At 52.5% G+C, this 17657-nt stretch overlaps 2 protein-coding genes across 3 annotated transcripts in view; one reads left to right on the plus strand and one right to left on the minus strand.

Annotated features, from left to right (window-relative positions):
• LOC123350087 (netrin-1-like) overlaps positions 1–6744 on the minus strand; it is a 34093-nt gene extending 27349 nt beyond the window's left edge. Inside the window, exon 1 of the mRNA XM_044988454.1 lies at positions 6571–6744. The gene's annotated coding sequence lies outside the window, so the exon portion shown is untranslated. The remainder of the gene's footprint in view (positions 1–6570) is intronic.
• Positions 6745–11043: 4299 nt separating this feature from the next.
• Positions 11044–15839, plus strand: LOC123350103 (izumo sperm-egg fusion protein 1-like). 2 transcript variants are annotated; one of them, XM_044988488.1, is made up of 9 exons: positions 11044–11278; positions 11397–11471; positions 12470–12556; positions 12729–12749; positions 13335–13415; positions 13864–13964; positions 14716–14866; positions 15158–15338; positions 15537–15839. In XM_044988488.1, exons 1-9 carry the CDS (start codon positions 11044–11046, stop codon positions 15610–15612), a joined length of 1008 nt encoding a protein of 335 aa, XP_044844423.1. In that variant the 3' UTR covers positions 15613–15839. The 2 variants fall into 2 exon arrangements, with proteins under 2 accessions (XP_044844423.1, XP_044844424.1); XM_044988489.1 differs by lacking the exon at positions 12729–12749.
• Positions 15840–17657: the final 1818 nt, after the last annotated feature.

The following is a 17657-nucleotide window of genomic DNA, read 5'->3' on the forward strand; positions in this document are numbered from 1 at the left end:
GAACAGGGCACATATGAAACAAGGACAGAGCAGGATGTGTAATTACTGCAATTAGCGAGTCTAAGCAATTTGTAGACATCTGACTACATGAAATAAGCTATGGCTTGAGTATTAGCCCCGGAAACAGTAAGCTATTCATTAATAATATTAGCACCAATGTATAAATACTTATTAACTAATTAACTATTCACTATTCAAGTGTGACTATTAACAATTTTAAGATACAATTTATTAACATTGTCACTAACAATTTTTAGTTATTGTAGATTAATATGTAATGGTATCTTAGAGGACATTTATTAATTATTAGAACTAATTATTCATTATTAACAACTCTAAGCTATAGTTTATTAATATTATTACTAACAATCAAATTATTATAGATTATTATTTTATGAACTACCAAGGGTTATTTATTAATTATAATTAACACTGTTAAAGATAAGAAATACTATTAATAACCTTACATTATAGAGTAATATTTTATTAACTATCTGTGACTATTATTACTAATTACTATTACAAACTAATTATTAATTTATCAACAAGTATAAGTTATAGTTTATTAATATTACGAGCTAACTGAAATGATGCTAGAGTAATGTTTAGGAACTATCAGAGGCTATTAATTATAACTAATTATTAGTGTATTACTAACAACTGTAAGTGATAATGTATTACTTTTATTACTAAGAAATGTAAATTATTATATATTAAATGTTTGATTTCTGAACTATCAGAGGTAATTTATTATCGCTTATAAGTATTAACTAATTTTAATGTATTATTATTAACAACTCAGATATAATTTATATCACTAACAATCTTAAATTATTACAGATGAATATTCTATGACCTACCAATGCCTATTACTAATTATTAATTATTCACTACTTATTAATTTATTATTAACAAATATAAGCGATAGTTACTTACTTATGTTCAATTCTTATGCATTAATATTTTTACCTACCATCAAAAGCTATTTATTCTTATAAACAATCATACACCACTATTTGTTAATGCAGTTTCTAACCCTCTAGACTAATTCTTAGTATTATTACTAAAAATCATGGGCTAATTATTTATTATTCATAATATTTTTATAATCACTTATGCATAGATGTTATTACTAAACATAATAATCCAATTATTTATTATAATCCATTATTTCTACTACCAATTAGCTTAGGCTACTCTTTTATTAAGCTTAATAAACATTCTAAAATATAATTTATTAATACAAATCTTAAAGTACAATAACTCGTTGCTATTCCTAGCAAATGGATTATTAATTATTGGCACTGTTCTGACCTCACATTACTGTTTATTCCAAATTTGTAACCACCATCACAGGCATTTCTTCTTCTTCTCTCATTATTATTATTATTATTATTAACTATCTAAAGTGATTGTTGATTATTATGAACGATTCTAAGCTATTTTTTATTATTAATAATAGCTCAATGCTGTTAATAAATATTTATAAATGTATTACATTCTACTCTGACTATTAATTATGTATTAACCATCGTGCGCTATGATTTGTTATTAACAAATATATGCCATCAATTACTTATTAATATCATTCTACATTAGTAATAAATAATAAGTACTCATCTTAAGTTAGTAAAATAATAATGTGATAATCATATATCAATACATAACGATAAGTACTTAATCATTGTAGCTTATTAATAACTAATATTAACAATTCTAGCTCATTTATTAATATTAGCATTTCTGGGATATTTATTACAAATAAGTCGTAATAATAATTCTAGACTAATCATCATTCTGATTATCAATGATTCTAAACTATTCATGAATTTATTATTAATTCTAATCTAATAAGAATTCTTATTAACAAGCCTAAACTATTGATCGATTATTATGAATTCCAGTCTACCAATAATGGTTCTTATTAACAATTCTAGGCTATTAATTCATTAATTACTTGTTCTGAATGCTAGTGGAACCACAATAATTCCTATTAACAGTTCAATTATTATTAAGAATTCTAGTCTAATGCTAATGATAATTCTTATTAACAATTTTAGGTTATTTATTAGTCATATTATGTGTTTTCTGGTGTGTATTAGTTATTACTATTAGTCTAATAATCATCATCATCACTATTATGAACAATTCTAGGTTATTTAATATTGTTCATATTCACTTAGGTTTTCTTATACTGTTATTATTACATGTTTTCGGTCTTTGTCATTATTAATATACATTTCTCAGGTGTTATGAATACTCGGCTCGCTGGATGATCACTATTGTTAGCCCGTATGGAGTTTTTTAACAGGATTAATTATGTTCATGCACGTTGCAGACTGCTAAGCTTTATGTCATTAACAACGTTAAGTTGCTGCTCAGTATTTAATAATCATTATTAACGAATCTCGGCTGCTCTGTGTTACTATTTGTTAATATTCCCACCTCTAGACTCTGCTGATTCACTCCCCTTTCGACGCGCTCCTCGGTCGCTCTTACGAGCCGTTCCAGGCCATTGGCTTTTCCCCCGTGCAAACGCTCTTAAACCTGGACTTGCGTCCACAGCGCACCCAGCTCGGGCCGGCGGTCGGTCATGCTCTGCCGTCCCCACCTGCCCGCTCACCGCGAGCACCCAGCCCTTCCCCCACCGGGTGCGGGGAGCCACTGAACCAAATTGCAAACCCTGGGTATGATGGAAACCACTGCAAGCCAGGAGGGCCGTCTGCCCCCCAGCACCCTCCGTTCCAGCACCTCTGCCTCCCGCCCCTGTTCCTGCTTCATTCCAGCCCGGAAAAGTCACGGCACGACCCCCCACCCCCAAATGCATCCACGCCGGCGTCTCACCTCTCCATGGCATTCGCCAGGCGCTCCCCAAGCAGGCCAGCGCCTGGGGCCTGTCCCCCCAGGGCCCAGATTGCGCAGCCCTCGGATCACCCGGGGTTTGTTTGCTTTCAATTAGGTCCCGGGTTTACGAGACCCCACCGTCCTGCCCCTTTGCCCAGTTTACAAGCCCCGGGGTCCCGGCCTCCACAGGAGCCGACGGCCCTGCTGAAATCAGAGTTTTATTACCTCCGCGCGGCTCCGATTCGTTCAACCTCCGACGGGAGACGGGGAAACGGCCGGGTGAGCTGTGAAATTGGATGTTGTTTTCTAAAGAGCCCTCCCCCGCTCTCACTAGCCCCCACTCCGCTCCTAGAGCTGGGGATAGAACCCAGGAGTCCTGGCTCCCAGCCCCACCCCTGCTCTAATCACTAGACCCCACTCCCCTCCCAGAGCCGGGGATAGAACCCAGGAGTCCTGGCTCCCAGCCCCACCCCCCACTGGCCCCCACTCTCTTTGGTTAGAGCAGGCGGGGGCAGAGGGAGACAGGACTCCTGGGTTCTATCCCTGGCTTTAGAAGGGGAGCAGGCTCTAGGGTTTAGACCAAGGGATAACATACTTTTTAACCCCTTCCTACAGCATTAGCCAAAACCATCCTTTGAGTTCTCACCTTCGGCCCAGCTCCCACCCTCGCTCGGATGGCTCCCGCTCGCCTTATTTCCTCCAGCCATGAATATCTTCTCCCTTCCTACCCCGCCCCAACCCACCCTGGGCCTGCTCCAGCTAATACCCCAGTAGTGATACTGTCACCCCCGAGCCTGTTACAGCTAATACCCCAGTAGTGATACTAACACCCTGAGCCTACTCCAGCTAATACCCCAGTATTGATACTCTCACCCTGAGCCTGCTCCAGCTAATACCCCAGTAATGATACTAACACCCTGAGCCTACTCCAGCCAATACCCCAGTATTGATACTGTCACCCTGAGCCTGTTACAGCTAATACCCCAGTAATGATACTAACACCCTGGGCCTGCTCCAGCCAATACCCCAGTATTGATACTGTCACCCTGAGCGTCCTAGAGCTAATACCCCAGTATTGATACTGTCACCCTGCGCCAGGTTCAGCTAATACCCCAGTATTGATGGTAAAATCCCCAGTATGTTGCTGTCAATGCCCAAGCCCTGGTACTAACATCCTGAGCCTGATGCAGCTAATACCCAGGTACTGATACACACTGAGCCCCGGGCATAGGGAGGAGAATGGGGGCCCTGGCGCAAGGGGTGGGGGGCACAGAGCCCCTGGCATGGGGGAGGGGGCACAAAGCTCCTGGCATGGGGGGAGGGGGTACACAGGGCCCCGGGCACAGGGGGAGGAGGAACGGGGAGCACCCAGAGCCCCTGACACGAGGGGGAGCAGATGGGGGGTGCAGGGAAGTCCCTCAAATGCAGGGGCCAGGAGGGTGGCCCCCAGGGGCTGGTGGGTGCACAGAGCCCTGGGGGATGCCGTGAGCTCAGCTGACCCTCGAGTGTTAAAATACGAGCAAATGGTGCCTCTGGGCCCCCACCCTGATCTGCCGGCGTCGTCCCCCCCTCCCGCCCCCGGCAGCTGGCAAAGACATCGTGTGTGTGTGTGGGGGGGGGTTACACTGTAATACCCCCCCAGCACATGGATTCTCTTTCTTTCTTTCCCATTTCCCACTCATTCTCTTCTTCTTTCCCATCCAAAATGTTCTGTTTTTCATCCTCTCCCTTCCCCCCTTTACTGTTTTACTGCATTCGTTCTTTCCTTTTTCAGTCTTTCATTCCCTCTCGTCTCTCGTTCATTCATTCCTTGTCCCTTTTCATCCTCTCTTTTCAGTTTTCCATTCCACCTTCCTTGGGTCATGTGTTCGCTTTCTCTTTTCCAGTCATTCTTTTCTGATTTGCATTAATCTCCAGTTAGTGTCTTCACATTTTTCTGTTTCGTTCATTCATTTGATATTTCTTTTCAGTTCTGTTTCATTCACTCTATTTTGCTTTCATTCTTTCTTTCCTATTTTCAAATTTTTCTTTCTTTTTCATTCATTTTCTAATTTCTCATTCATTTCTTCATTTTTCTTTTTTCATCCAACCTTTCTTTTCAAATTTCCATTCATTCTTTTTTGCTTTCATTCATTCTTTTCTGGTTTTCATTCACTTTATCATTCATTAGCTAGTTAAGTTTTTCATTTTTCTTTTTCATTCTTTACCTTTGCTATTTTTCATTCATTCTTTTTTCTTTCATCCATTCACTCTTTCATTCTTTTCTATTTTCAGTTCTTTCTTTTTCATTCATTCATTTCTTTTCAGTTTTTCATGAATTCTTTTTCTTGCTTTCATTCACTCTTTTATTCTTTCTCTTTTTCATTTTCTCTTTTTCATTCATTCCCTATTGTCTAGTTAATTTCCTCATTTTTCTTTTTCATTCATTCACACTATATTTCTTTTCTATTTTTCATTCATTCTTTTTTCTTTCATTTATTCTTTCTTTTCTAGTTTTGATTCTTTCTCTCTTTTTCACTCATCCATTTTCTTTTTCATTAATTCTTTTCTATTCTTCCTGCTCTCTTTTCCCCATTTTTGGTTTTCTAACACATTCTTGTCTCCATCCATTAGCTAATTTATTTTTTCATTTGCCATTTTCATTATTTTCAATTTTTTGATTCATTCTCACTTTTCATCTCCTTTTCGCTTTTTCAAGTCATTCATTCATAGCTGTTTTTCATGTCAATCTCCCTCTCAATCTTTCTTCTCGGTTTTAATCATCTTTTTGTGCTAATTAATTTATTCATTCTGTTCTCTGATTTCCCCATTTCCTCATTGGTTCTTTCTCTCATTCACCCGCACATTCCCCAGGCAAGCCCACCTTCCATTTCTCCTTCATCCCTCACTCCGCTCCCATCCGGAGTCGATACCCAACTCACCCCGAGCAGCCAGCCCCGAATCGTGTGTTGGGGCTTCTGGATCTGATCCCTCCCCATTTATGGGACCCAGGAGTCCTAGCCCCGGCTCTGGGAGGGGAGTGCGGGCTAGCAGTTGGGGGAGGGGGCTGGGAGCCAGGACTCCTGGGTTCTCTCCCCGGCTCTGGGAGGGGAGTGGGGTCTAGTGGTTAGAGCAGGGGGCTGGGAGCCAGGACTCCTGGGTTCTCTCCCCGGGGAGGGGGGTGTCCCTCCCACAGCCAGTCAGATTCACACGTCTCACTATGAAACTGATACAGCTGGGACGGCCCCCGGACTCGCTCGGACTCACCGTGCCATGGGGGAGACGGTCGCTCCCCGAAAGACGAGCCAGACCCCCCGGAATCTCCACGCAGGGGACAGGAATGGCGAGCCTGGGACGAGGCAGAGGCTGGGGTCGGCCGGTGTCCCCCACTGAGCCCTCCAGCCCACCCCAGCTGCGGAGGGCTTGGCACGCCAGAGGGGCCGGCTGTGGGGAGAGGCGTGTGGGGCTGGGAAAAGGAGGGGCGGGGGCGGGACGGGAAGAGGGAGCAAAGGAAGGAATCTGCAGAGAGGATGGAGCCGGCGGCTCTGAACCTTTCCAGACCATTGTACCCCTTTCATGTCTTGTGTACCCCCAAGATTCGCCTCGCTCACAAACGAGCTGCTTCCAAAATCAGACCCAAAAATACAACCGTGCCCCAGCCACAGTGTTACTGAAAACCTGCCGCCTCTCGCCGTTTTACCGTATGATTATCAAACAAACCACCTGGGACAGAAATCCTGAACTTACCCCCCGGGACAGGACACGGAGCTGTCGGCACCACTCACTGTCTGCACAAAACGTTCGTTCGTACGGACGTCGCTGGTGCTTTTTCTGTCCCCTGCTGTAAAACCAGGCGACTCTCGGGATGAGTTGATGGACCCCCGGGAAGACCTTGGCGGACGCCCGGGAAACGCGGCCTCCTGGCTGAGACCCACTGGATGGAGGGATCCAGACAAGCACTTGGGTCATGGCTGGGTTCAGACCTTCCCCTCTAGGGGGCGCCGGCTCCCATCCGGCCCCAGGGCAGGGACTGTGTGGCTTGGGGGGGCGAGGATGGGGCACAAGGGGCAGAGGGACGTGGTTTTATCCTCAGCTGCCCCACGGCTGTAAAGTGGGGAGAAGGATTCTCTTGAGGTCTAATCACAGTGGGAGCTCCATGGGGCAGGGGCTGTCTCTGGGTCTCTGCAGCACCCGGCACAATGGGGCCCTTGACTCCCCCCCAGCCCCTCACTCCCACCCTGCAGCCCCCCGCTAGGCCAGCCCTGCCCCCCAGCTCTGCCGGTGCCCCTCACTCCCGACCCGCAGCCCCTGCTAGCCCAGACCTGGGATCCCCCCAGCTCTGCCAGTGCCCCTCACTCCCGACCTGCAGCCCCTGCCAGCCCAGCCCTGGGCTCCCCCCCCCCAGCTCTGACGGTGCCCCTCACTCCCGACGCGCAGCCCCACCTCCCATTCCCAGCTGGCTGGCTCTGTCCCTCACTTGATGAAAGCAGCCATCAATCTCGATGCTGGTTTTATGACCCCCCTCCGCCCCCGCCCCGGGTTGCCCATTCGGATCAAAGGTTAATTAATCCGAAGCAGACCGTGTCCAGAGTTATTCTGACCCCCGCCCGGGCAGGTGGTCCCAGCCCTGACACACAAGCCGTTATGAAAGACCAACAGGGCCCCGGCCCTGCCAAGGGGCCGGGGGCTCAGCGGGGGGCTGGGGGGACACGGCAACCATTTGGGACTCAGCTTGGAGGGGGGAGGGAAAGGCAGGTGGGATTAACCCCGAATCAGAGACGCCTGTCGCCCTAAAGTAGCTTGGATTTCACACGCCCGGCGCCGGGACGCGGCCCCCTGGGGTGTGATGCGGGGGCTGGGTATCTGGGGACCCCTCGCCCGGCACTGGGACACGGCCCCTCTGGGGTGGGACGGGGGCTGGGTATCTGGGGACCCCTCGCCCGGCACTGGGACACGGCGGGGGCTGGGTATACAGGGACCCCCCCGCCTAAAGTGACCATACGTACTGGTTTTACCAGTACAGTACTGGTTTTTTGGACATTGGTCTGGTTAGTCGTGAGATGTAACCAGTACAGTTTAGGACTACAAAATCAAAAATTATTAATTTATCAAAAGATTGAGTACATCAAATCAATCCTTGATAAACCAGCCTAAATCAATTTTATTAATTTATCCTAGTTTTAGTTTTATTTTACATGACGGTTCTCGTCGTTGGATCTCGGCAATACTCAGCATTCAGCACACGCACTCTCACTATATTGTGGCCGCGGCGACTCTTCGATAATACTCCCACGCATTACGTACAGCCCGACCGTGGGAACTCGATGATGATGTCATCACACAGAGCCCGCCAAAATCGACCAATTCGGTGTTAGCTTCGGACTATAAAAGGCCCTCCGCAGCACAGGACAGGCACCAGTGATCTGGCATCTTCGGACCGTGACACTGGCCCTCAGAGCTCCGCGCTCTCTCGGTTACTCGAGCTTTTCGCTCTGCCGTTTTCACGGCGCACCTCGCTGCTTCGCCAGGACCCGATGACTTCGCCCCCTTGGACCAGGATCGACACCTTCGCCCCTTTGGACCAGGACCAGCGTCTTTGCCCCCCTCGATCCTGGACCGGTGACTTCGCCCCCTCGGACCAAGACCGACATCCGACGAAGTTTGTAATAATTGTTTATTTTTGGACACCCATGGCGCCAAAACGACAAAAGTGCGTCTTCAATGATGAGTTAAAATCGAAATATACATTCATCAAAGCAAGTACTAATAATGACAATAGTGAGGTGGAATGTGTAAAATGCAGAAGTCTATTTTCTATTGCAAACAGTGGAAAAACTGACATTGAAAACCGCATACAAACAGTCAAACATAAATGGGCCGTGTCTGCAGCAATTGCAAGTACGAGTGTGACATCATATTTTAAGAAAAAACAATTTGAAGATGCTGAAAGAAAACTAGCTGCAGCTGAAGGTTTATGGGCGTACCACACAGTAATGCAAATCACTCATTCTGATCAATGGATTGTACCTGCAAACCGATTAAAACATGTTTTGATGCCAGGTTTACATGTTCTAGAACAAAATGCGAGGCAATAGTTACCGATGTGCTGGTGCCTTATGCGAAACAGTTATTGGAAGAGGATTTAGATGCTGCACATTTTATTTCTATTTATTCGGATGCATCAGACCACAAGGAAGTAAAGTTGATTCCCATAATAAGAAGATATTTTTCATACCAGTCTGGAATACACGTCAAAATTTTGGAAGTAAGAGATTTGCCAGGCGAAACATCTGACATAGTTACTGATTATATTTTGGAAGTGTTAAAAAAGTGTTTAGATACCAAGGTACTTGGATTTTGTGCTGACAACACCAATACTAACTTTGGAGGAATGCGAAGAAGTGGGAAAAATAACATTTTTACCAAGCTGAAATCAAATTTGGGTGGAAGAGAGCTTGTGGGAATTGGTTGTGCCGCTCGTATTTTGAACAATGCTATACAAACTGCAGCCGACTGTGTACCAATTGATGTGCAAACTTTCATCACCAAGATTTATTCATACTTTTATATATATACAGTGCGCGTTAATGAATTGAAAGAATTTTGTGAATTCGTGGACATCGAATATAAGAAAGTCTTGGGATACAGTGTCACATGATGGTTGGCGTTACGACCCGCGATTGAGCGCGTCCTACAAATATATCCTGCCTTAAAATCATATTTTGCCTCAAACGAGAAGAGCCCCACAATTATCACAAATTATTTTGATAATTCAGAGACAGAGTCTTGGCTTTACTTTTTGCATAACGTGTCATCAATGTTCCACAATGCTATTTTGAAAATAGAAGGACAGGAGATTTCTATTATAGAAACTAGCAATATTTACAGTGACTTAAAAACAAAATTAGCTGACAGAAAAGCAAACGTTTTCTTGCCGTTACAGGTGCAGCAAAATTTGAAGCAGCTTGAGGAAGAAGGCATATTAAAACCTGCTATTTTCAAAGAAAAAGTGGTAGAATTTTATGACACATGTATTCAATATCTAGAGGAATGGGAAGGACCTATTAAGCATACCGAAAAATTCAATTGGGTTTTGTTAAACACTAAACTCACCCATGACAACATTCAAGTTTGCAGTGATTACATTCTTCAGTATTTTTCTGAAATCAATTTAGTAGAAGATGAACTGTTTGATGAAACCTGCTTTGTCCTGCGCTACATTACAGATGAAAAAATTACTCACTGGAGACAAAATTCTGTACCACTATCGAACAGATGGATTGAAATATTCAAAGCCTTCAGTGAAAATGATGTTTCCTACAAAAATATTGGCAAATTGGTAGAATATTGTCTCTGTTTACCAGGAACCAATGCACCTGCCGAACGTCTTTTTTTCTTTGATGAACAATATCTGGTCCAGTGATAAAACTCAATTACATGTTGAAACTTTGAAATGTTTGCTAATTACTAAATATAATTTTAACCAAACTTGCATGGAATTTTATAAAAACATCCAGGAAAACGAATTATTATTAAAATCAATCCACTCTTCACAAAAATATAAGAAGCAAAATTAGGAATGTAGATTAAGTACTTTTGTACCATTTTTTATTAAAACCATTTTGTTTTACTGCTACACTTGTTTCTTTATAACTTGGATCCCAAAATCCTAAGTATACAATTATGTACTAATCTACCCATATCAAAATTTTTTTTCCGCAAAATTACTTTCATAATATATAATATAAATAAAAGAAGTACATTTTATTGTATTCTTTCACTTAAAGAAAAAAAAAGATAAGCATACTCCGCAATATTTTTTCAACTTATATTCTATTACTCATGCTGGCTGAGCTATTTTAAATGTCCTGGTTTTAAATTTGAAAAAAATGGTCACCTTACCCCCGCCTGGCACTGAGAAGCAGCCACCTCTGGGGTGGGGCGGGGGCTGGGTATATGGGGACCCCTCGCTGGGACGCGGCCCCCTGGGGTGGGATGCGGGGGCTGGGTATACAGGGACCCCCCGCCTGGCACTGAGAAGCAGCCACCTCTGGGGTGGGGCATGGGGATGGGTATATGGGGACCCCCTCGCCCAGGTCAGGGTGGGCGGGGTTTAATCTTGGCACGTGATTGGCCAGGCCATTGTGATGTCGGGGGTGGGTGCCGCAGGCGATTGGCCGCGAGGCGGGGTGGCACGAGGTCGCCCCCTGGTGGCCGGCCATGGCCTGGGCGCTGTGGCTGGCGCTGTGGGTGCTGGGGGGCCCGGGGGCCCGGGGCTGCCTGCGCTGCGACCCCGGCTCCATGCGGCTGCTGCGGGAGCTGAAGGGGCCCTACCTGGGCCGGCAGCTGCGGGGGGACCCGGGCCTGCGGGCGCGGCTGGAGGCCCTGCTCGAGCGCAGCCTCCAGGGCCTGGCGGAGCTGCCCATCGGGGAGCAGAGCTACATGGGGGTCATCGGTGCGCAGGGCCCCCCCGCCCCCACCACCCCAATACAGCCCGGGGGGGGCGGGATCCCAGAGCTTTGGGTCTCATTCCCTTTGCTGCCCCCCCACTAACATGTCACCGCCCCCCCCAGACGAGAAGACGATGGGAGAAGCCGCCGCCCACTTCAGACGGGCCGTGACCCGAATCATGGAGAATGACTTCAAAGGTACCAGCCCCAGGGTGCCCCTCACTCCCGACCCGCAGCCCCTGCTAGCCCAGCCCTGGGCTCCCCCCAGCCCTGCCGGTGCCCCTCACTCCCGACCCGCAGCCCCTGCCAGCCCAGCCCTGGGCTCCCCCCAGCCCTGCCGGTGCCCCTCACTCCCGACCCGCAGCCCCTGCTAGCCCGGCCCTGGGCTCCCCCAGCCCTGCCGGTGCCCCTCACTCCCGACCCGCAGCCCCTGCCAGCCCAGCCCTGGGCTCCCCCAACCCTGCCGGTGCCCCTCACTCCCGACCCGCAGCCCCTGCCAGCCCAGCCCTGGGCTCCCCCAGCTCTGCCGGTGCCCCTCACTCCCGACCCGCAGCCCCTGCTAGCCCGGCCCTGGGCTCCCCCAGCCCTGCCGGTGCCCCTCACTCCCGACCCGCAGTCCCTGCCAGCCCAGCCCTGGGCTCCCGCCAGCCCTGCCGGTGCCCCTCACTCCCGACCCGCAGCCCCTGCTAGCCCAGCCCTGGGCTCCCCCCCAGCTCTGCCGGTGCCCCTCACTCCCGACCCGCAGCCCCTGCCAGCCCAGCCCTGGCTCCCCCTCCCCATTGCCAATGTGGCAGCGCCCCCTGCTGGCTGCTCTTCGGTTTTGAAGCTCGATTAACCTTTTGACACCTGAACCGTTTAGAGGACGTGGGTCGATTCTAGGAGAGGGTCTTTTCGCGGGGGGGGGGGCAGGGTTTGCTCTGAATGTGGGTGGCGGGATATGGGGGAAGGGCCCCACTTTGGTGTGGGGGGGAGCGTCTAGTTTTCAGTTAAATTCCCCTGTTGCCTCTTGAACCTAAGGATGGGGCGGGGCCGGAGCTGCGCTGCTGAGTCCCATGGTGCGGATCTGAGGGGTGGGGCTGGGGTGGCTGAGGGATATGGGCGGGGCTAGACGGCAGCCACGCCCACACGGCTGCCCAGTTGTATGGGGCCATGGCACTGTCCTGTGTGGTGTTCACAGCGCACGGGTTGCTCTGCAGATGGGCAGCTCTTCAACGAGGTGATGTGGAGCCTGCAGGCGCTGAGAGAGACTTTCACAACCCTCATGGCCCGATTCCAGAGAGAGGGTGAGCGGGAAGGTGCCCCTCACTCCCGACCCGCAGCCCCTGCTAGCCCGGCCCTGGGCTCCCCCCCAGCTCTGCCGGTGCCCCTCACTCCCGACCCGTAGCCCTGTTCCCCAGGGGATTGGGGGGGGGTGAGCTGCGTTTCTCACCCTTCTTCTTCCTTCTTGTTTTGCAGTTTATTGCCCGAATAAGTGTGGTGAGTGGGAGCCAGGGGGGATGGGGGGGAAGGGACAGATCCTGGGGGAGCGGGGGGGTCCAGAGACCCTGTGTCTGATTCCCTGGGGGGTCAGGGATCCCCGTGCTGGGACGGTCCTATCCTTGACTGCCCTCCAGGCTAGGGCACCCTGACCTCCTAATGCTACCACCCCCCTGCAGCCCCTCAGGGCCTCCCCCCAGTGATTCCCACCCCCCCACCAGCCCCGGAATACCTGGGTCCAATTCCCTCAGCAAGTCAGGTTCTGACTCCCGGGATACCGGCACCAGCCTTACGCCCAGGGGGCCTTTACCCCACCCTAGCTACTGGGGCTCTGACCCCCCCCATCCCTGACCTCCCCCCCCCCGGGCCCTGACCTCCCCCCCTGGGCTCTGACCCCCCCCATCCCTGACAAACCCTGGGCCCTGACCTCCCCCACAGGCCCTGACCTCCCCCCCTGGGCTCTGACCCCCCCCATCCCTGACAAACCCTGGGCCCTGAGCCCCCCCTCCAGTCCCTGAGCTCCCCCCCAGGCTCTGACTCCTTGGGGACCTGACCCCCCCGGCCCTGACCCCCGCCTCTCCGCAGGGCGCATGGTTCACCAGTTCATCGACTGTCGAGCCTGCGGTACCAAGATCTACTCCTGCAACCGGGACCTGCGCTGCGGGGGTGAGCGGGGGCTGCCTGGGGCGGGATGGAGGGTCAGATGAATGGGGGGAGGGGCGGCTGTGAAGGGATGGGGGGGTCTAGAGGCCTCCCGCCTGTGTTGGGGTTTCACTCCCAGGCTCCATGGCCTGGCTTCTCCAGCAGGGTCAGGAAGGAAAATTCCCCCCACCCCCACCATGGCCAGGTGCATTGTGGGTAATGAAGGGGTTTTTCTGTATCTAACTCTGGCCACTGTCAGAAGCTGGACTGGATGGGCCCATTGGGCGGGGGCAGGGGTGGGTACTGGGATGGATGGGCCCACTCTGATGCCGGGGGCGGGCTGGGGTGGATGGGCCCATTGCTGTGACCCAGGGCACACTGCTGGGATCGATTGGGGGGGCGGTTACTGGAGTGGATGAGCCTGGCCGGAGGGGCGGGGGGTTATGGGCTCTGATCTCTGGGTCTCTGGCAGAGCGGAGGCTGCAGGTGCAGCAGGACGACGACCTGATCCTGGACTGTGCCTTGACCTGGCACCGCGCCAGCTACGGTGCCAAAAGCTACCGCTTCTACCGGGTACGGTGCCCCTCACTCCCGACCCGCAGCCCCCGCCAGCCGAGCCCTGGGCTCCCCCAGCCCTGCCAGTGCCCCTCACTTCCGACCCGCAGCCCCCGCCAGCCGAGCCCTGGGGTCCCCCAGCTCTGCCGGTGCCCCTCACTCCCGACCCGCAGCCCCTGCCAGCCAAGCCCTGGGCTCCCCCACCCCTGCCGGTGCCCCTCACTCCCGACCCGCAGCCCCCGCCAGCCGAGCCCTGGGGTCCCCCAACCCTGCCGGTGCCCCTCACTCCCGACCCGCAGCCCCCGCCAGCCGAGCCCTGGGCTCCCCCAACCCTGCCGGTGCCCCTCACTCCCGACCCGCAGCCCCCGCCAGCCTAGCCCTGGGCTCGCCCTACCCTGCCGGTGCCCCTAGCTCCCGACCCGCAGCCCCCGCCAGCCGAGCCCTGGGCTCCCCCAACCCTGCCGGTGCCCCTCACTCCCGACCCGCAGCCCCCGCCAGCCCAGCCTTGGGCTCCCCCAACCCTGCCGGTGCCCCTCACTCCCGACCCGCAGCCCCCGCCAGCCCAGCCCTGGGCTCCCCCAACCCTGCCGGTGCCCCTCACTCCCGACCCGCAGCCCCCGCCAGCCCAGCCCTGGGCTCCCCCAGCCCTGCCGGTGCCCCTCACTCCCGACCCGCAGCCCCCGCCAGCCCAGCCCTGGGCTCCCCCAGCCCTGCCGGTGCCCCTCACTCCCGACCCGCAGCCTCCCAGATCCCTGCGTCTCTCCCGCAGGCGGTGGGGGGCTCGGAGCAGGTCATGGTCACGGGCCCCGACGCCTTCCTTGTGAAGAAGGAGGCGGCAGCGAACGACTCCGGGCGCTACCGCTGTGAGATGCTGAACGCCCAGGGCTGGGTCTGCTCCGAGCTGCGCTTCCAGGTGACAGGTGAGGTGGAGAGAACCCAGGAGTCCTGGCTCCCAGCCTGCCCTTCTCTAACCACTAGCCCCCACTCCCTGAGCCAGGAGAGAACCCAGGAGTCCTGGCTCCCAGCCTCCCCCCCCCTTCTCTAACCACTAACCCCCCTCCCCGAGCCAGGAGAGAACCCAGGAGTCCTGGCTCCCAGCCTGCCCTTCTCTAACCACTACACCTCACTCCCCTCCCAGAACCGGGAGAGAACCCAGGAGTCCCGGCTCCCAGCCCTGCCTCCCTCTAACCCCTGTCCCCTCCCCCTTGCAGTGACTCCCCTGCCAGGGAATAGCACCCCACCGCCTGTGCCGCCCCTGCCGCCCCTGCTGGGGCCCCTGACGCTGCCCCCCCCGTCACGGAGCCCGACCCCCCCGGGGGGCCCTGGAGACTGGACTGTCTGGGTCATCATCGGGAGCAGCGCTGGGCTCGTCCTACTGCTCATCGGGGGCTGGTGAGTCCGGACGCCGGGGTCCCCCCGCCTCCCCCCCCTGGGGGCAGGGCCCCCAGGTGCCAGGGGCTGCACGTCTGGGAGAGGATGGGGGGCAAGGCCTGTGCCGGGGTGGGGGGCAAGTGCTGGCTCTGTCCCCCCCTCAACAGACAGCTCCCCCCATCTCCTTTCCCTAATCCCCCTCCCCTTCCCCCCTTACAGCACCTGGCTCTATCGCCGCCAGCAGGAGATGCCAGAGAAGGACGGTGGAAGCCAAGGGGGGCAGCTGAAGACGTGACCCGCCCCCCCACTCCAGAACCAACCTCCCCCGCCCTGGTTCCTCCCACCTCCAACCCCCCGCTATTTTTAAATAGAGAGGATTTTATTGCCAATACAGTCGTCCCGGACTCCTGGGTCCTGTTCCCGCCTCTGAGTGAGGGGCGGAGCTGGGAGCCAGGACACCTGGGTTCTATTCCTAGCTCAGCATGACTCAGTTTCCCTCCCTATGAACCACCCCTCAGCTACCCCCCCCCCCCCGCAGCCAGAGTTAAAAATCACAGAGGCAGCTGGTGCAGTGGGAAGGGGCTTTATTGTGTGGGGGGATCAGCTTGGCTTCCAGGGGTCCCCCCTCAACTGACCCCCCCCACCAGCCAGCACTTGTGGGAGGGGCCTCCCCCACCCTTGTGGGCTGAACCATCAGAGCTGTGGAGCTGGGGTGGGGAGTTGGAACGAGGCTAGGCAGTTCCAGGTGAATTGGGCGGGGGGGTTGGATATAAGTTGGAGTTTCTACTCACCCCCCTGCGGATCGGGGCTCATGGGAGGCCAGAATCCCCACTGCCCCCCTCAGTGATGGGGGGAGCTCTCCCGGTCCCTGCCCCCATTCTGGGGAGCAAACAGGAGTTGAGCTCCCCTGCTGCAAGCTTCCCCATGGCAGTGCCCCGAAAGGGTTGTGAGCTTCCCCATGACAGTGCCCCAAGGGGGCTGTTCCAAGGGCTGTGAGCTTCCCCATGACAGTGCCCCAAGGGGGCTGTTCTAGGGCTGCGAGCTTCCCCATGACAGTGCCCCGAGGGGGCTGTTCCAAGGGCTGTGAGCTTCCCCATGACAGTGCCCCAAGGGGGCTGTTCTAGGGCTGCGAGCTTCCCCACAGCAGTGCCCTGTCACCCAGTCGGTCCAAATTTCTCAGTAGCCTTTGGCCACTGTCAGCTCCCCCCCCCCCCCCATGGTATGACGCCTCCCCCACGAGCTCAGCCCCCTTAGGGAGCTGCCCCCTCACCAGTGGTCAGAGTCTCCCCACCCCTTAATTATCAGGCAGGACACAGTGATGAGCAGGGTGGGGGGGACTGGGTGTAAATGGGAGGGGGCCAGGAGCTGGGGGGCAGCCTGGGTGGGAGGAGGGGGGATCCGGTCCCAGTGGGGGGAAGTGAAAAGGGCCGGGGGTGCGGCAGCCCCCAATAGAACACTAGGCTCAGCAATGGTACAGTCCAACCAAGATGGCGTCTACAGTTGCCATTTCCCCACCCCCCTCTGCCAGTAAAACATGAGGTAAAAAAATGGTATGATCCATCCAAGATGGCGTCTAGAGTTGGCTTCTCCACTCCCAACCCAGCTAGGTACAAAGATGGTACAATCCAAACTAAGATGGTTTCCACATCCTCCCCTCTGGTCAATAAGACACCAGAGTCAAAGGTGGTATGTCCCAAACAAGATGGCATCCCACAGGTGGAGTTGCCTTCCGCCTGCCAATGAAACACTTAGGTCCAATTAAATGGTACGGCCCAAATAAAGAGGGCATTTGGCCTTGGCATCCCCCCAAGCCCCAATGACTGGACCAATCCAAGATGGCACCTAGAGCTGACGTGACTCAAACATCAGTGGTCTGATCCATTTAAGATGGGGGTGGAAGTTGGCATCACCCCCAGACAATGGCTTAACCCATTCAAGAGCTGATGTTGACCCTGAACACTTGTGGTATGATTTATGTAAGATGGCAGCCACCCGCCGTATCACTCTGAACACCAACAGTTTGATCCTTCCAAGATGCCCCTTGGGGCTGACAACCAAAAGAGCAATGGTTTAATCCATCCAAGATGGCATCCAGTGTTGACATTACCCAGTAAAATGGCTTCACCCATCCAAGATGGTGTCTGGAGTTGGCATCACCCCAAGCAATGGTTTCATCCACCCAACATAGCATCCAGTTGGCTTCACCGATCAATGGTGGCATCCCAAGCTGATGTCAAATACAAACAATGGTTTCACCCATCCAAGATGGCATCTGGAATTGATATCACTGCAAACAATGGTTTCACCTATCCAAGATGGCACCCAGAGTTGATGTCACCC

Source organism: Mauremys mutica, chromosome 15 (genome assembly GCF_020497125.1).
Source record: "Mauremys mutica isolate MM-2020 ecotype Southern chromosome 15, ASM2049712v1, whole genome shotgun sequence".
Lineage (NCBI taxonomy): Eukaryota > Metazoa > Chordata > Testudines > Geoemydidae > Mauremys > Mauremys mutica.